The 21,214-nt window shown below is 34.6% G+C and overlaps 1 protein-coding gene across 2 annotated transcripts in view; it reads right to left on the bottom strand.

The window, feature by feature from the left end:
- Window positions 1-213: 213 nt before the first annotated feature.
- Window positions 214-21,214, bottom strand: part of LOC145284953 (uncharacterized) — a 216,169-nt gene continuing 195,168 nt past the window's right edge. For both annotated transcript variants that reach the window (XM_080134053.1, XM_080134054.1), the window contains exons 3-4: window positions 18,072-18,168; window positions 214-997 (exon numbers count right to left, since the gene is read on the bottom strand). In XM_080134053.1, coding sequence (XP_079990179.1) covers window positions 303-997; window positions 18,072-18,168 — 792 coding nt within the window. In that variant the 3' untranslated portion in view covers window positions 214-302. The remainder of the gene's footprint in view (window positions 998-18,071; window positions 18,169-21,214) is intronic.

Raw genomic sequence — 21,214 nt, 5'->3', positions numbered from 1 at the left:
TCAAATAGAAAAAAAGATGATTAAAGGAATCGTTTTTGAAATCAGATTCCGATACATTAAAGCGTTTCGATTTTTCTGATTCCCGATTCCGATTTTGATCAATCGTCCCAACACTAATATATATATATATATATATATATATATATATATATATATATATATATGCATGCGTGTGTCTGTGAAAATTTAATAATAAATACTTGAATCCGCGCAGACAATTATGTTTTTAATCATTAAATTTTTTTAAATCTTCTATTGAAAAGGAAAAAAACATTGAAATAATTTCAGAAAATGTTTGAAGTTCATATTTTAGAAGCCAATGGAGACGTTCGCAGTCCATGTTTGGCTGGTATTTGAGGTTGAATGTCAGATATAAGAGTTCCAGTCATCTTGTTCGTATCGGCCACCGAGCGCATTATGTCACCGTTGGTAAATAAGAAACCCGGCAAATTTGTACTGTTAGACAGCGCCGAAGTCAACAAGGGTTTATGGTTGTGTGTGCTTTGAACGGGGAACGCCGAGGACGCTCCAACGTGAGAATTGCGGTTGAAATATACGCCACCATTACTATTTGTCGATGTAGTATTCGTCATCCGACTGGAACAGGACGTGGCCGGAGTTACGACGGCTGCCGGGGATGGCATGTTCAAGTATGACGCCGCTCCATGCGAAGCTTGCGGCACGTAGGGGTTGTATCGGTGGAGACTTCGAATTGATGCGCCCGTGCAGGGTAGACTCGCTCCCGAGCCATACTGCATCCTTGTCACCTGCGACGCGACCCGGTTGATGGTGTCACGATACACAGTGCCTGTGTTGATTGAGGCATCTGGCCGGAACCTTGTTTGGAGGTAGGACACTATCCGCACACACCGGCTGTCGCTTGTGTCTATGCCTTCTACGTCGGTCATGTAACGGACGACTTCTTGCATGCATTCATTGTAACCCATCTGGTAATGATGCATGAAATCGGCCCACACGTCTGCACTGAACCAGTCACCTAAAGACAAAAAGAAAAAAAAAAAAGAAAGAAATCAGAAATACATAATTAACAGTAACCGTGATTTGTAGATGAAATTAGACTAAACAGCCATTGAACCGTATAACTTAACATTCACGGGCAACATGAATTGGAGCGATTACATTGGGACGTTGCTAAGGATTCGCCAAAGAAGGTGGGCTCCCTCTACCGTGCTAGAAAACCACTCACACCAGAGATTATCCTTTATTTACATTTAAACCTCAGCAGATTAGTACAGCCAGAGAAGCAGGAAACAGGGAAGGAATTAAAAAATCTAGCAGTCCGAAGAAAGAAACTATTCGAGTAGAAATCTTTCTGCATCTACAAACCTATACAATAAAAAGGTGGGATTTTGCTGCTTGTTGTGTTAGTCAAGAGTATACACGTCGATGTGGCGCGAGTGCTATGAATTCATCAGAGCTCATCCATTAAATATTTGTAAATCAGACACAGGGATGCGGTAATAGAACAAAGGTTGGCCGATAGGGTGGGATTCATTAGATCTGAGATTTTAAAAAATTCTATCAAAGAGTGAGAGTCTATTAATAGTTGCAGCATCCCATATGTGGTAACAATACTCCATGCATGGGTGTATTGTGGCTTTGTAAATATATACGATACTCTCTGGTGTCAGTAATTTTCTAGCATGGTAGAGGGAGCCCATCTTTTTTGCAAAAGCCTTAGTAATATTCTCAATGTATTTGTTCGAATTCATGTTGCCTGTGAATGTTAAGCCGAGAAGTTTGAAGAATGGGCTCACAGGTAAGTTATGGTATCCATGGCAACCGGCGTTGAACAAGGTTTCTTGTAATTATTAAAGGGAAGAAGCTCAGTTTTAAGAGCATTAAATGTTATCACCCACTTACGGTCCCATTGCACTACTGTTTTGAATATAAATGTGATATCTTAATCTCACTGTCAGCGCAATAAATTGCCGGACATTTTGAATAGAGATATGTGAAAAAGATGCATTTAAAGAGCGTTATTTTAGAAGCGGTGAACTTTAAATTAACAACTCTATATTCTTGAATTAGAGATTTGGTTATTTTGAGTTCAGTTTAGTTCAGAAATTCATCATGAAGTAACTGACAGCCAAGTAGTGTTTGTAAATTGTGCAAATTTATTTTGAAAATCATTTTGAAACATTTGATGAATGAATAATTTAACAAAATGGATCCGTCAACTGGTCACCTCGTTCGTGCGAGTGAAACCCATTAGATTATTTACTTTAGGGATGTGTAAAGTTCTTTGTCTACGCTGATAAACCAGACACAGTAGACTACTTAGAAGACAATATTCAACGTGTTATTTCTGAAATACAGTCTAATTTAATGCGTATAATTATATTACGCTTAATACGTACGAGCCACTGGCGCCATATGCCCGAAAATGTATTCAAAATTCAAATAAAAAATATCTTTAGAATAAACCACATATTTGTATAATAAAAATATTTTCCGTGAGTTATTATAATTTAAAGTTTTCCGCCTCTAAGAAAACACCCATTATAATTGATTAGCAGGGAGACCCGACGTTGTCTAGGATTGAATGAAGATCAACAAATGTTCCACACTTCCAACATTTTATTGTCATCGAATCGATGAAATCGCCTATTTTCCAAGCAAATTGATTCCTGCTCTAGTCGGAAATTCACCTTGGTGCATCGGAAGGAAGCTTCACTGGTCTCCCCGTGGCGACTTAGTCCACAATACATTATAGTCTACATTGCACTGTAGAGAACTTAATGTTGATTTTATAAAATTATATTGATAGAATGGCTTAAATCAAAGTTTAAAATGCAAAAGTCAAGTATCATGGTGCAATTGTGCTTTAAACAAAACATCTGCTTTGAACGCATCCCTGTCATATCAAAGAACCCACTGTTGATTTTATACGCCGGACATTTCTGCTTGTGCGGTGATAAAATGTCTTAAATGCTCTTTTTATGTAAAAATCGGACGATTCCTTCTTTAATCAAAGTTTTTCGACAATCGATTTTCAATACTTATCAGAAGCATTCCAATACAAGCCTATTTAAGAACACCCCCAAACACATAGATTTGCGTGAAAAAAATAGGATCAGCCGTTTCGAAGTCCATAGGGAACTCTCTCTGTCTCTCTCCCACACACAGAGTCAACGTGCCTTTTATATATAAGTAGAGAAAGAAATGCATATGAAAAATAAGTCCCAATCACTTCTTCTCGTCTTGTTGCATTGACGATGACATGTGTTTTAATCTCTAGATTTTTAATCGAAATTCCTTATTTATTTGGAATATATATATATATATATATATATATATATATATATATATATATATATATATATATATTCTTCAAAGAACCCCAACATCTATTAAACTGTAGAAGAGAAATAGCAAACAACTGTGTTCATAAGATAAAATTTACTCTAGGATAGCGATGCAAAATAGTTTTAAAACTAACAAAAACAATAGAAAATAAACAAATAAATAAATAAATTAAAAAAAACATGAATATACATAAACGGTCACACATATATATGTATATATATATGTGCATATATGTATGTACACATATATATATATTTATATATAAACTTACATAAAAAAACAAAAAAAACGCTAACCTAGTTTTAAAACAGATCAAGAAACTAAATAGAGCACACACAAAGGAACAGGTCAACCAGAGGCCAAATAGGCCTTTGTCCGATAAATGCATGCTCATTGGTTGATAGGAAGGGCGCGGTGGATACTAGAAAGCTGATTGGCTAAGTAAAATCTCAATAGAAGAGGAGCATATAAAAACGATAAACAACCACAGAATTCGCGCATAAGCCTGAAGAGTCCTAGAGTGGATGAAACGCGGAATATTCAGTGCAGCTTAATCGCCATATATATTTTATAAATTACTAATTACTATATATATATATATATATATATATATATATATATATATATATATATATATATATATATATGCCATTGGATAATTATATTTTAAAAAATAATATATATGCCGCTTGATATGGGTATATAAAACGGTCCTAATTATCGAGTTTCAAACCGACGGTACCAATGACTTGTCTCATCTAAAAACGTTCTGTAAACAAGCAAAATATATAAATACGCTCTTATTTTAAGATTTTCCTTATAATTGAGCACTTGCTGGATTTCTCCCCCCCCCCAAATAATTATATATATATATATATATATATATATATATATATATATATGCATACACACACACACACACACACACACACACACATATATATATATATTCACTTTAATTTATTAATTTACTCGTATACAAGACTGTTCTTTTTTATTTGATATATGTTCTTAAAAAACTTTTAACTAGATATTACTTCGATGGAATATTAGAGATCTGTGATTTGAATTATTCGTCGCGTCGCCGGTATTCGAACATATCACGAACTGCTGTCAATCGAAGATCAGCTTCGGGCGACTAATTATCGCAAAGAGGGTTCAACGACATGAAAAGAGAATCACAAAATAAAGCGAGAAAAATTTAATTAGAAAAAAAGAACAGAAAACAAAATGGCGGCGTTAAGTGGATTTTAAATGACTTGAAACCATTAAAGAATCGATGTGAGAAGAGCTTCACAGTGAACAGAATATTAATGCACGACGTTACTCGAATCGCTACTCTACTGCCACTCTATCTATCTATCTATCTATCTATCTATCTATCTATGTTAATATCTTTGTTATATATATATATATGTATATATATATGTATATATATATATATATATATATATATATATATCTTCTATCTACCATATCTATATAAGTTTTAAAACTATTTATCCATATTAATTTATCTATATATTCATATCTATCTATCTATCTATCTATCTATCTATTTTTTCATATCTATCCATGTTCATGTCTATCTTTCTTCTATCTAACTTTTAAATCTCTCATTCTCTCTTTCCACACACACACACACACACACACACACACACACACACACACACACACACACACACACACACACACACACACACACATATATGCTAAATGATATATGCTTCAGGAAAAAACAATAACTTTGTTTGCGATTTGTCCGTCTGTTTAATTTACTGAATATAGAATTAGGAGAGGAAAGGTTTTGCGCTTGACAAATATATTGTGGGGAAAATATAAGATAATCTTTATCCCGTCTATTGTAACAACTATATATATATATATATATATATATATATATATATATATATATATATATATATATATCCGTGTTCTAGAAAGTTTTCATTTTAAATTCTACGAAATTATGCAGAATGTAGAAACTATGCATAAATGTAATTCAGCGTAATAATGAAATGAAACACTCATCTAATAAGAAACCATACAACTGAGTTCAAGTGGTGTCCTGAGTGATACAGGCATTGCCGGATGTGGCTCTTTATATCTATTCCTCAAGATATTCATGATTTTATTGTTGTTCATCATTTTTTATATACCCAGGTGTTCAGACTGTCAGCGTGTGTTTCTTGCCGTCGCCGTCTGCTTCTTCTACCCAAATCTTTCCCGTTATTCTTGGCTGGTTGTCGGAGAGTATTTGATGATGATCAAGTTCCACTTGTCTACGATGGTAATCCTTACCGAGCGAGATGTTCTGATCTAGAACCCTACTCACGCTGTTTCTTGAATAAAGAGTTCGATGTATTGTCATAGCTTTCTTTACAATTTCATTCTGTCCAAGCAGTGGGCATACTGGGCGACTGTACCTAAGGATATCTTCTGTTAGCACAACGAAATACGAAACCATAAACAGAATTATTTCTGAATTTGCTTCCATATTACATCAGTCACCTGTTTTCCATGATTTAACGCTACCCTGATCGGGGGTGGGGGGCTAAGACGGTTCTCAACCATGCCCAAGGGTCTCCCACAGACTAGTGGAGGGAAGGAGGCGTCTTACTTTTTCTTTGACATTAGTGCTGTTCGCTACCCCCCAAATGAATAAGTAATCAATTAACGCTCGTTTTGTAAAGGAATATGCAAATTAGTTAACTTTCATGTAGTCGCTCGCATATCTATGACTGAGTATACTAAGGTTCGTTTTAATAATTTTTAAATAGAATAAAGGTTTTTAATATCATTGTCAGGACGAGAAAAATCCAACTTTTCAAGAATATAGATGATTGTTAATATTAAAAAAAAAGGTTATGGTCAGAAGGTCCTTTTAAAAATTTAAAGTTGCGCTCTCTTTAGGGAATTAATAAAAAACGGCCAACTTTAGCGCAAATGCAATATTCCGCTTTCGAGTCATTGAATACTCTCTAATTGTTTTCTACGTATGTCCGTATACTTAACATTTATAAGAACTCAATTTCCCTCAATTCGTAAATTAATTGTCGGTGTCCTTGAGATAGACTGCTAGGGTGACTTTATGACTGGGTTCGAATCTTCCGAGCAGCAGTAATTATCACTTCCTACATTGATGATTGCGTAAGCGTGAAACATTAATATTTGTAGGTATTAAACTAATTCTGAATATTTATTTAAGTATATCTTACTTCATACCATCAAGGCCTATGGAATAATGCGTAGTTGAAATCGTTTGATCGTTCTTAGAGTAACGAGCACACTGGCGTTCCATACGCTAATTTAATGTTGGAGCACTTTAGTGAAGGAGACGATAGTTTCCACTTCACATAGCGCAATATTCTTCCATAAAACATTGTTCTCTAGGGTATCAATATTTTAAAATGTAAACAGATGAATAATTTAATCCGAAACGATATAATTTCTTCCACTCCCAGTAGCGAGTTCGTTAACTTATAGAACATCAGACAATGGATACGTCTATAAAGGGAATCTGCATAGAAAGTCCATTATGAAGCAAAGGCTGCATAATTCCAATCCCACCTTCATCAGTAGGCATTGCTGGAGTCCAATAGCAAGAAGAAGTCTATGACGATTATAAGTGATGCTGGAATCAAAGGACTTCTCCCAAACACACTATCTGGTATTCTCAAATAGTCACCCATTTAGTACTGAGCAGACTCAACGTTGCTTAATTTCGGCCATCTTATGAAAATCGATGTGCTAACGTGATTATGGGTGATTTCATCTCACAATTTTACATTCCAATCGAATAAAAAATAAAACATAAAAAAGTAACACAGAGATAAAGTATAAGACGGGGTATTAAAAAGGAGAGTAGGAAAAAGAAATGTAAAAAAGGACTTATGAAAATGAATGAACCTATATTTAATTAGTGTATGCGCAGAAAAAATAAAACGGGAAGAGTAGAATTACGCCAGGTCAAGATCAATGTACTTTTTTTCAATTTTGACCTCTAAGCAGCTGTTTCATAAGTTAAAAACTAAATCGAAACTGTGCGACAAGTCCAAATACCCTATATATCAATTTTCAATCCTGTAGACCAAATATTCAGAGAGGAGTTTGGTAGAGACTTTTCGCACACGCACCGATAGAGTACAGAAATCCTCAAAACGTACTGGTGCTTTCAACCCACATGTATCGTCTTCAAGTATTTTGGTATAGTGGGTGTCCTTCGTGAAAAAATTGACTGATCAAATGATGCGCCTATAAGTACGCCACCCCACGGTCTGGTGGTTGATAATAGGATTTTTTGCTCCAACTATAAAATAGACGAAAAGGTAATGAAAATATCATGAATATGATAATGAAAAATAAAGTGAATCTGGGAGAAAAATAAAAGACGCAAATACGAACGAGAGAACTGATTGTGGAGTAATGTACACACACACACACACACACACACACACACACACACACACACACACACACACAAATAAAATAAAAATAAAAAATAAAAAAGGTTAATAAAAAAAACATTCTTAGCCGCCAGACTTTTCAAACAACGAATAAGCTGAGAGACAAACAATCGCACAATGAAAAAGAAAAGCAAAAAAAAACAAAAAAACAAAAAAAAAAACAAACAAACAAAAAAACAACCTTTTACCGCCTACACTTGAGTCGGCCATGTTGTTAAGATGGAGAATTAATTCCTTCGCAAATCGTAATTGTCTGTCGATCAAAACGATCGACCCTTCGAACAAATGCAAACTTATTTGGAATACCAAAGAAAGCCAGAGAATAAGGGAAGGAAATAGAATAAAAAGAAAGCAATACAGAAAATAAATAAATGAACAGCGCACGCGCGGAAGAGAGAGAGAGAGAGAGATAGAGAGAGAGAGGGAGAGAGAGAGAGAGGGGGGAGAGAGACAGAGAGAGAGACAGAGAGGAGAGAAAGAAAAAGAACAAAGATGGCGGCAAGGAAGCGATAAAGGGAGATAATCATTAATAAAAAAAATCCAGCTAAATATGGCCTTTTCGCGAGCTCATGCGTTTGACGTCTGTTCATTGCTTAACAAAAGTGTTATGTTCCCCTATCAATTTTTAGTGGTCACGTGACGATTAACTATTGGCTTCGACGTTGTCAATACGTCTTTTCTTCTCTCGACCAAAAATGTCTTCGGGCGGTCCAAGCTAGTACAAAAATTGCTGTCGTTGGTTTTTATCTGGAAGGACAGGTTGTGCCCCCGAGTCAAGTCGAGACTCCAAAAGAAAAGACGCGGCCGTTTATGGGTGGGAAGTTTCTTAAGTGTGCAAAAGATAATGGAGCACTATTTTTAAAGATGGGCAACATATTTATATAAGGTGCTCTGTCCGTCAAACGGGTTTCTCTCGCGATTTAGTAGAAAAAATCACGCTCATCACTAAACGCGTAGATTGCATGGCCGCATTATAAGAATACCCGTTCTTATGAAGACAAAGGGTGTTTCATAAACATCGATTTTTAATTAAAGGCTAAAAGCATCTAGTTTTAATTGATGGTTGAGAGTTTAATATCAATTTTTTTTATCGATGGTTAAGATTTTAACATCGATTTTAATTGATGACTAATAATTTAACATGGGGGTTTAATTGATGACTAATAGTTTAACTTCGATTTTTAATTGATGGATAAAAGTGCAACAGCGGTTTTTAATTGATGATTAGGAATTTAATTGATGATTAAACATTTAACTGATGGTTAAAAGTTTGTCAGCAAAATTATAACTCATTTAATTATTTGCGGTATTTTCACTTCTCGCACTGATAAAAAAAGATTAATTCTTATTAAAATATTTGTTTCGACAGAATTTTGTTTTAAAATTAATTCCATTTGATAAAAATTTTCATTGTCAATTTTTATTGATTAATTCTATTAAAGCCATCAACAACAAAAGAATACTTATTTGCAATTCTTGTAGAAAATAGAACTCATGGCGAAAATTTTCTTCAGACGATATCAGCAATTAACAATATTCGAATTACGATCTTCGATCTGGGATGAAAGTGTAGCATCCTTCTCGACTGAGGTAAATTTCATTTTCATCCCAACTAGAGTTGCTCTTTGTGGCAGCAGGGTATCTTCACGTGAAAAATCGACTTTGCGTCTATATTTCCCATCAACTATCAGCTAACTGTAATACTATAAAAATATTGACTCGAGATAAGGAAGTTTCGTACCTCATCAAATACGTCATCAAATACGCCATCATCCGACATTAAAACAAACAGAATCACAATCAAATTAGCTGTTGAAAGTGACAACAACTATGCCGCTTTCAAACCCAACGACTTCAGTTTTATATTATAACAAACATTTATCTGTTTACATAAGTGTGTCTAATTTGTAACGTAATGTGACAGTTTGTATACATTTCGGCGAATTGTTATTTGAAAATAAAAGCAGATAATTATATGATGCGCATATATAAGTAGGTAACTTGATCGTGAACATTAGAAAAATAAACATGGAAAACCATCAGAGACAGATATGCGGGGTTTAATTTGACAGAAGACAGTGTTCAGTCGAGAAAGAGGAAATTGATGAATTAAGGAAAAACGCCTTTCAGTGAGACTGACACGGAACACAGCAACAGTAAAACAGGCCTGGTCACTGAAAATTGACGTCATACCTGAAGTACAAGCAATCAAGATCTGTCGTATAGTCGCACTTTCGATGGTAACTGAGAACTTTTAACAAAACGAATTAGAAAACTTTAAAAATCCACTGAAAAGAGAATGATAGGAAACACGATTTATACAGAAACTGAACTTATTTAATCCCTTATATAAATTATATAAAATGAACTCATTTCCCCCCTTTGATTTTGACCTTAATAGGATTAAAAATCAAGACATTTCATGCAAATGTAATATGCACAAACTGTAGCACAATATCTGAGGTGTGTTATAGGCCTATTACCTATCCACTTCCTCGATAATCGTAGATTCCTATATTCTATCTGCTGAGAGTTCACGGCCAAAATCGGTTAAGATCAAGGGAAGTGGTAAAATCTTTTCTCTCTAATAAATTCATCCTTCGCTCGGCACCACTTAACACCGTTGCGGGATCGTCCACAAGAGACAGTTACGAAGGAACACCGATTTGGGTTTTCTTTACTTCGCAGTTGCTTAAAAAACTGGAATGGAATTTTCATTCTATTAGGCGAAACGCACCATGGAGTTAACCGAATCGAAGAGTTATTTATGCCATTTTTTTTTCGCTTTTCGCTGTGTTTTTTTTTGTTTTTGTTTTTCCGAACACGTCCATCATTTTTTCCCCTGATTTATGCTTTTTGTTTTTTCGATTTCTTTTTTAGAGAAGTTTTACGTTTGTTCGCTGTTTTGTTTTTTGTTTTTGTTTTGCCGACTTTTTAAAAAGAATTTTAACATCGTTTTTATTTTCATTTTTATATTTAAACAGGGGTATTCTTTACTTTACCCCCCCCTGCGAACACACCTAAAAAAAGAAGAAAAAAAAACGGGCAACGCCGGGTATCTCCGCTAATATTCAATAAAAGAACAACAAGGATTAATTCAAAAGGGAAAGTTGTGTTTTTGAGTTGAAAGTAAATAAAAAATTTTCTGTTTCATTATTTACTTAAAGAATGCGTTTAACAAAAAGTAAAAAGTAAGTCGATTCAACTTATACTGAAACTGGATTTTATTCATATAAAATAGCAACAAATAAAAATGCAAAAAATATGTATGTAAAATTACGTATGAGCGAGTAAAAAACTGAATTATAAATTTACGAAAGAAAATTAAGAATCGAAGGATAAATCATTTTTAAAGCAATAAATAAGTATTATATAAAAATACTTATAATGTATAATAATATATTATTGATTATTATTTTTTTTAATCCTTTGAGATGAGTTATATTTATTTGAGATTGCGTATTTATTTATTTATTTGCGGATTGTTATCCTCATCTTCATAGTTGAACTCATCCTCTGGCCTTCTTCAGGTGACTAACTGAGACGGGGTAGGAATGCTGAATCTCGTAACTATATCCTCAGTTATTACTACCTTCCATAGTTGTTGCTTACAACAACAACAACTGTGGAGACGAGGATAACCGTTCGTAAATAAATAAATAATTAAACATTCTTGTTACTCTCTCTCACACACACACACAATGGAATTTAATGAATTAAAAAAGTAGAAAAGAAGTTAAAACTCTTATTGTAAAGTCACAGTTGGGGTTAAAACTTTTGCTAAGTTGATTGCATATCGAAAATGAAATATATTTTCTAAAATATATCAATGATATCTATGAAGAAAATGATTTATTATTAAAGGGACAGCCTGAAAGAATCTCACGTAAAAATGATTTGCTTGGCAAGTTTAAAGATAAATAATTCAATATTATTTACTATTTTATAAAGAAAAAAGACTGTAAAAAATCTCACTAAATTTTTAAAAAGTTGCAAATGAATTAAAAGTAAATACACTTTTAACAAATATAAAACTTCAACATTTTTTTCTCGGCAAACATTCCATAAAACAATTCTTTATCTTTTTGAAAAGAAAATACAGCCATTATTGCACAAGTTTTTCGAATCCATCGGCAAATTCTTTGAAAATTGAAATAGTCGGTACCATAGCCGTTGTACTTTATTCGTTGCCATTAGCATTTTAATGAAATGGCCTTCTATTTACGTTGGCCGTGCATGGACTCGATAAACATATATTTTTTTTTTAGATTTAATAATTTCTCATTAACCTTTATCGGCGATTGACTGGCAAAAAAAAAATAAAATAAGAATCGAATAAAAGACTGAGGTACGTCTTCAAATGTTCATGGTCAATAAGGATTGTCTCGCCAATGAGACGGTAGCAGTTATAGACATAACATTTGACATTTTTTTTTTGCTGAGAGCATTCCCTGTCAAGTGATTTAATTACATACTGACCAATCAACTTCCACGGCGTATTAATTTTAACAGTTTCATGAAGAACTATTTTACTCCACTTATGGAATTTCGACAGCAGCCCAAACGAGTTTTCCGATATCGTCAAGGTAAGATATCTCCTCTCTCCCACACAATGGAGGTATTTTTTTATGGAAATTGCTCCTGACAAGCATAAATCCACTTAATGTTAGGAATTTAAAAATAATACTTCAATGTCAAAAACGTTAAGGATTAGGTGGATAGATTCCGTGCAATGAAAGGAATTCCCATCTCACTCTCTTTGTTGAAATACGAGAACTGTAAAGTGGAAAAATATCTCCCTAGCTCCTTGCTAAGATCCACACAAAATACAGATGTCTGCCCGCCTCATGTCTCTTCTATACATAATGATAAGGGGAGATCACTCCCTGGTTACTTCCTGTTATCAAGGAAGATAATTTCACGGACGATTTCTGTTATCAAGGGCAGATGACTCTTAACAATACAAGTACTAAAAGACAAACAAGGGAAAGAGAGCTACTAGATTGCCAAAAGTAAACGCAAGGTCCACTTTCTGCTCTCCTTAATAATTATGATAAAACTTATCCATTAAAAATGATGCGATATTTACATTTAATAGTAATGATTTTAAATGCGAATTTGTTTTTGCATGCCTCACTTTGCCAGTTCTATGAGAGGCAAAACATTAAAGACAATCTTAATGTACTAAAAACTAGGAGAAAAGAAAACAATTTGGTCTTTGTTTCTGGAGAAGAAATTAAAAATATATAAACTTGTAACAGAAAAGCTCCAAATTGTAATTAAAATATACAACAAAGAAATACAGATATCCCCTACAGATACACCTACTACTACTACTACTCATGGAATTACTAAAATAAAATTCACAATCCTTTCTGCAATTAAAGTACATCTAGTACAAACAAACTCCAAGAAAACCTCCGACTTTTCTCACTGTTTTATGACGTCTTTCACTGAGACATTATCTTAACTTGCACCGACCTACACCCAACGGCGTTGGTATAAAATAAATAAATATGTTAGTGTTGATACAAAAACATTATCAAATATGGCATGATTCGGCTAGGAAGTGCACTTTCCAGGGCGTTACATCTTCTTCAAGACGGGACTGATTTATTACCGATCGCCCTTTCTAAGGATTGCTGACGAGTTAGTTCTAGTATATTTTTATACCTGCCCAGACGACCGCTTCTGATAGGCTGTTTCTACGTAATTTACTTTTTTACTACTAAACTCTACTCACCTATTGAGTATATATATATATATATATATATATATATATATATATATATATATATATATATATATATATATATACTTTTTCAATATAAAAGTATGTACGTGAGATACGTATATATACATATAGTGCTTAACTCGTGTCAACAGAAAAAATAAACCAGAGAGTTTGATTGTATTAGTGATACATGCGTTTTATTTAGATGCTATATAATTGAGATTCACTTAAATGTCTCATATCGCGTAGTCAGGAAATCGACTATTATTATTATTATTATTATTATTATTATTATTATTATTATTATTATTATTATTAAAGTAAAGCATTAGATAATAAACAATATGATTGTTTTGTTAACTCTCGACCACAAGTTGAAGAGCCATGGCTTAAAACGACAAAGTACTACAATAAGGCTGATTGGGATGCTATTAGAGATCACATCAGAGGCGCCCCATGGGGAAATATCTTTTCTCTTCCCGCAGAACGGTGCGTAAATGAGACCACTGAATGGTTCAAAGCAGCAATTGAGGTAATAGCAAACTCCACTCTCCCTAATGGTTTACTTCTTCTTGATCAGAGGCAGCAAGCATACCGCAGATTTATCCGGCATACGTCCATTATAAACAGAAAAAGTTTATAAAAGTTAGAAGTAATTGTAAGAAAGAAGTAGCGACAGTTAAGAGAGAATATACTGAAACCACAAAAAATACATTGAAGCGCAGAAATTAGGAATTCGTGATTTCTGGAAAATCTACAACAGTGTAGTAAATAATGGACAATTAACACTATCCAACAATTATGAGGTTGTTTGCACGGCAACCGAGAAAGCTAACACGCTTGCCCCAAACTCTACTTTGGACCCAGCAAACCACTCCTTCCCTGTTTTCCTTTGCGGACAACCGCACCGGATGCCAGACATTCACGACTATCTCAAACATTCCGACCGAGAGATCTTTTTAAGATTCTAGCCGACCTTTTACGTGAAATTGTTTGTATCTACCTTCCACTTAGTTCACCGGGTATATTTTCCAAGTAGTTTTTGAATTTTTTTTTCATGAGTCCGATTGTTCCTATAATTACTGGAATGATAGCGATCTTCCTAAGATTCCAATTTCTTTTCATGTCGTACATAAGACCGTGGCATTTCGTTATCTTCTTCCCTCAGCTCTGTTTAGCACAGCATCATTGGGAGACACAAACTTCTACTAAGGTTGCTTCTTTCTCCCTTTTGTCGCATATCGTTATATCAGGTTTCCTTCTGTTATACTTTGAAGGGTGAAGCGAGCAACCATGCCATTTTACTCTTGGACAACAAGAACTCTAATAGCACTGATATCAACCTAGTTTTTTATCAGACAGTGTGCCACGAGCAGTTCTTGTTGAATCCTTACGTAATGATTTTACAGTATCGAAAAGGAGATGGAGTCAATTTCTAATATTCAAAATGACTTTATTTTTATTGTCTTTATTGACATGTAAATAAAGGGAAATGAAATAAGGATGTCAGTAAAGGGATGCGACCATGGATATGGATGAAGACAAGAAGGTTAGAGAATCCACGTAGTGTTAAATAAATGTCCCTATTTGTAGGGAACAGAAAAGGGTTCATACATGAGAATGATTGCGTACATTTCTCACGTGTTGAAGTCAGGGTGTGTATAAGTAGTCACGTGTGTGTGTGTGTGTGTGTTTGTGTGTGTGTGTGTGTGTGTGTGTGTGTGTGTGTGTGTCTTATTAAGTAGTCCATATGTGTCAGTTTGGATTCTAGTTGAACCCAGGACCAGAGTCTCGGAAGGTTTCTGTTGCGTCCCAAAAGAGAAGCTTTTAGTTTGTTTTGAGCAGCGTGGAGTTGTAGACAGAGCCTGCCTTTCCCTGGTAAAGAAAGAGGAATAGTCTAGTTGGCATTTCTTTTTATCAACTTCAGTAGTGTACTTAGCTTGCCTGGAAGATGAGCTCTCATTTGAATAAGCCAGAAAAAAATGCAAGTATGTATGTATGTATGTATGTATGTATGTATGTATGTATGTATGTGTGTGCGTGTGTGTGTGTGTGTGTGTGCGTGCGCGCGCATACGCGCGTGTTATAGTAAGTAATCCACATATGTCAATGGTCACAATTTTGGATTTTAGATTCTTCTTGCCGAAGTCCGACCGAGGATCAGAAACTTGACAGATTAATCGACCGGCGGCCAGATTACAGATTTGTAGATGCACCTAGAGATGTTATTTAAAATTTCATCGTTAAAGAGCAACGAAGATGCCATTTCAGAGCAACAAACTGGACTTCATCTGAAGACGCTCAGACGAATTTCAAAATGGGCGACACGTGTGCCCGTATTATGGCGAAGAGAAATACAACACTTGACCATTTACGCGAAATATGCACGAAATGGAGGCACCCTCGTTTCGTTGACCACGCCCAGCCCTTACTAGAATTATCTTTTATAGTTTGACTCTACGGACGGAAAGGACAGCTGTGTTTTTTTATTTAAAAATGTTTTTGGTTTTGTTCGTTTAAGATTTCGAAAACCAACACAGAATGAGAAAGTAAGTACATGTCATAACACGCGTTGCCCTTTCTTCAGTCGCTGTAGACCGCATTCTCTATGTTCTGCGACTTACGACTCCCTGGTCATAAGACCCCTATATCGAGCATTGCACGTAGGCATATGTTTCAGTGTCTCCACATAAAGATTCCAAATATGATACTGAGATTGAAAGGCAGAGAGAAAGGAATGAGTATAACAAAATACAGAGAAGAATTGGAGAAATTAGGATTAACTACTTGACTAAAAATGGGAGATTATTTTGAAACTTTCAAAATAATAACATTTTGATCTGCAGTGATATTATTTATACATAATAATAATAATAATAATAATAATAATAATAATAATAATAATAATAATAATAACATAAATAATAACAGATATTATAATAATAATAAAATAATAATATAAATAAATAAATAATAATAATAATAATAACATAAATAATGATAGATATTATAATAATAATAAAATAATAATATAAATAAATAAATAAATAATAATAATAACAAAATAAATAAATTAATAATATAAATAAATAAATAATAATAATGATAATAACATAAATAATAATAGCTATTATAATAATAATAAAATAATAAAATAAATAAATAAATAATAATAACAAAATAAATTAATTAATAATATAAATAAATAATAATAATAATAATAATAATAATAATAATAATAACATAAATAATAATAGATATTATAATAATAACATAATAAAATAAATAAATAAATAAATAATAATAAAATAAATAAATTAATAATAATAATAATAATAATAATAATAATAATAATAATAATAATAATAATAATGGTGTGTGTGTAATGTATTTGAATCCCAACCTTCCCTATGTTAAGAACGGCTTTCGGAATAAACACCTTATCAGGGGTGAAAAATATTTGCTGTGTCGTCTACTTCAGTTGTACGCATGCGCATTACTAACAGCTCAGTTATGGACAAAAAATTGCCATTAGTGATTACATTACATTAGCAATTACATTAGCGATGAATTGCATAAAACAATAACTAAGTTGCACATAATAACATGGCTATGTAAATCACTTATCAATAATCCAAACAAAAAAAATGTGTTTGATGGACAATGAAGTGAAATTTTATATTCCTTCTTTACTATTATATAAAAGTCACTTCGTGTGTGTGTGTGTGTGTGTGTGTGTGTGTGTGTTTGTGTGTGTGTGTGTGCGTGTGTGTTTGCGTTTCTTCCTCATAGGTTCTGAAACAGCTGAGCCTATCTTTTGCAAATTTCACGCAAAAGTAATTTACATGTCTGGTAGTGTTCTTAGATATGTTTTGCACAGTGTTATTAGATATGGTTTTCATCCGATAAGTATCGAAAATGGTAAAAATCCGATTTCAAAAATAGCTGTTCTCTCTTATAGATAAAAAAGAAGAATTTTTACAGGGGAATATTTTTCGTTATACCGGCAAGGGAGATAATAAAATTGCAGCAGATAATTTTTTTCTTAAAAACAGATTAATTATAATCTGGTGATATAGCTTAGTGGTAGAGCATTCGACTACAGCTCGAATGATCCTCTGTTCAAATCCAGGTGTACCTTACCATTTATTTTCTTATTAATAAGCTCAATTTACGCCAAAAGAAGAAGTACTATTTAAAATCGACACAAATCATTTCTTCGTTTGCATATTTTAAAACTAAGCATTAATCAGAAGTGACTTTTCCAGGGCATTCATCGGCAAGCCCAAATACCAGCTGACGTGATATTGTAAACAAACTCAGACGGAATTTAATGAACGACATTATCATTATTATTTAAAACATTTTTGCGAATAGCCTACCGGGCAAATTATTCCACGTAAAATATGATAATCAATAGAGGACTGATTCTGTAATAATACATACGCAATCTGCATAAATTAAAATATCTTGTTTAAGCGTATTGTATGGCTGGGCAATTTCGGGTTGTCAGTTAGTCAATAAAAATGAATGAAACTTACCATTTTCGAATCTCATTCCAATTTCGGTCGCTTGCACTGCTCGTAAATATTCAACGGTCATTTCTAGAATTTCGGCTTTCTCTAATTTTCCTGAAGACTGAAAAAGAAGAACAAGACAATTTTCGAATTATAAAAAAGCAAACAAATCTCTACCTTTCAGTTCGTAGAATTGCGATATTGTTAAATCGTCATAATCTTATTTAACAAATTAAGATTTCTCAAATCTTTGGATTGATGAAATCTCTGGAGATTGCGCGACAAAGAACAACAAAAACAAAAATAAAACAAAACAAAACCAAAACCCAAACCTGTAGAACATATATAGAATATACATTAATAAAGCATGAGTTATCGCCCCTGATAACACTACTCCTTGAATAGTGAATAAAAAACAATTTTTTTTTTTTTTACATGGAGGTCACCACTTATCAACGCCCGGAAGCAACTCGGGGATAAGGGTTATTGCGTGTGCAGTAATCAATGGGATAGTATCGTAGTAATCGTTAGTATTGGAGATTTGATAAAGTGTCTTACTTAAGGGGGCGGTTTTTCAGGCATTTGTTTATATTGGACTTGAAGACACCCAAGTTGTAGTCAGCTGGGAAACAGGCAAACGGAAGAGAGTTTCACAATCGTGCAGTTCTAAGAAAAAAGCTTTGTTCATGGAATCTGCGCTTGGATTTAGGCACAGATAAAGAGTGGGGAAAATTAATGACAGTGGTTTCAGCCAGACGGGTGTTTTTCGTAAAAGATTGGTGAGGGGGGACCAGAGATTGGAGCTCAGACGAGCACTTGCCATGAAAATAACGATAAAACAAAGACAGGCTCGCAACGTCTCTTCTGTGGGAGAGAGGCTACAGGGAAGAGAAAAGGGCATCCCCACTAAGCCACGAAGTCCATTTTGTACTCTGTCAAGGCAGGATAGGCTGTTTTTAGCAGCTCCTGCCCAGATATGGCAGCAGTACTCCATCTTTGGACGTACTGGCTTTTATATAGATAGAGAATTGCATCAGTAGTGAGATATCTTCCGGAGCGGTAGAAGGATCCCACCATCCTTCCAGCGACCTTGGCAACATACCTGATGTACATGTTCCATTTTAGATCAGGAGTAAAGGTCAAATCCAGAAGCTTGTCAAAACATGGAGCCTCCCCAAGTCGAGAGCCATCCATGTCAATTGATGCCAGTTGATGATGTAAAGATAAAAGCTTGCTTTTAGATGCATTAAAAGCAACCAGCAACCTCTTCCCCCCAGTACCACGCGCTCAAGATCAGAGAAGAGAGAATCAGAGAGAACTTTGTCATTTACGGCCTTTGAAGTGTGGCCATAGATAGTCGTGTCATCGGCATAGATATCAACGAATGATTTAAGTATGTGTTTTGGGAGATCATTGATGTAGATCAGGAAGAGAGTTGGACCCATGATTGACCCCTGAGGGACTCCAGCATTAATACTGTGGGACTCTGATTTCTGCCCATCGACCTCTACTTTTATGAGCCTATCAGAGAGAAATGATTTAATAATTGAGAAAACAATTCCAGTTATACCGTAGCTGGAAATCTTGTAAAGTAGGCCCTTATGCCATACCTTATCGAAGGCTTTTGATATGTTAAGAGCAATTTCCCTAGAAAGGTAGCCTTTGTCGAGAAATTCACTAATCCTATAAAATATAACCGTCAGCACATCTGCTGTAGATCTAGCAGAACGGAAACCATATTGCATGTCACTAAGAAGGTTATTTCTACTGAGGTGGTTGACTATTTCTCTATTTAATATGGATTCCAGCAACTTACTCATAACACACAGGAGACTTATTGGTCTGTACTGAGAGGGAGATGACTTATCACCTGAATTCTTAAATACAGGGCATACTGATGAGGTTTTTCAGTGTGTTGGGAAGCACTTCTCCTTAAGGCAACGCTTAAACAGTTTCGTAAGTATGGGAGCAAGTTCTGGTTGAAGCTTTTTCAGCACTATAACTGGAATGCCGCCAGGACCAGTTGCTTTACTGGAATCAAGGTTCTTGATTAGCTTGGCGACCTCACGCACAGATATTTGTATGTTGCATAACTTGTTGTCTGTTATGGGAGGAAATACAGGGAGCTGATGGCCTTCGTCGCATAGAGTAGAATTAGCTGCAAAGTTCTTGACAAATAGTCTGGCCTTGTCTGATGCTGACGAGATGACGTCAGGTCCATTGATGATGGTTGGGATAGAACGCACGCTTCTGTTCAGGATCCTGTTTGCTATTTGCCAGAACTGGTGGGAACCAAGCCGCTGCTCAGCTACTTTGGATTTAACGGACTGAGCATACAGCTCTCTTGCGTTTTTTTATTACTCTTTTATAGTGGTTGCTGGCGTTCCTGAAAGCAGCTTTAGTCTCAGTACATCTATTACGTTGGTAGCTATGGAAAAAGTGATTTCTGTGCGAGATGGCAGCAGCACATTCTGGCGAGAACCATGACTGGCTGTTAAGTTTTTGTTGGAAATTTTTGATGGTATGACTCGGTCTATGCCTAAATTTATCCATTCGGTCAGGTCTGATACTATAGAGGACGCATCCTTTTTAAACATGAAATGCAGAGGTAGATCAGGTATGAATGTACGGAAGCTATCCCAGTCAGCCATAGAGTACCGATATACAGTACGGTGGAGAGGCACGTCTGAATTCTTATTACATTTCATTTTTATCTTAACTGATACAACGGAGTGGTCGGAGGATCCCAGAGGAGATAGAACGGAACATGAACATAGCTCAAGGGCAAGTTGTGAGGAAAAGGTCTAGAAGGTTTGCATACTGACAGGTAGTATCGGGACACAGGTGGATTCGTGAAGAATCTGATTGAGGTCATAGGCAATGGCAAAATCATAACAGAACCTCCCCTCATCATCTGTCTTATTTGAATGGGTCAGCCATTCCACATTATGGACATTGAAGTACCGCAAAAATTTTTCATAGGATTTGAGGAAAAAAACAAATAATGAATGTACTTTTGTATATTTGTTAAAACTACATATTTTGCCAATTTAGCAGATGCCTGTCAATCGAAGTCTTCCTTGGTTCTAATCACAAATTAATAACAAATAATAATAATATGATTAAAATCTAATGAGCAAAAATTGCAAAAAGACTCTCCAAAGTCA

This window comes from Euprymna scolopes, chromosome 9, assembly GCF_053919585.1.
Source record: "Euprymna scolopes isolate OS-2025 chromosome 9, ASM5391958v1, whole genome shotgun sequence".
NCBI classification, from domain to species: domain Eukaryota; kingdom Metazoa; phylum Mollusca; class Cephalopoda; order Sepiida; family Sepiolidae; genus Euprymna; species Euprymna scolopes.
The sequence above is the reverse complement of the archived record's forward strand: the minus strand, read 5'-3'. Positions and strand labels throughout refer to the sequence as shown.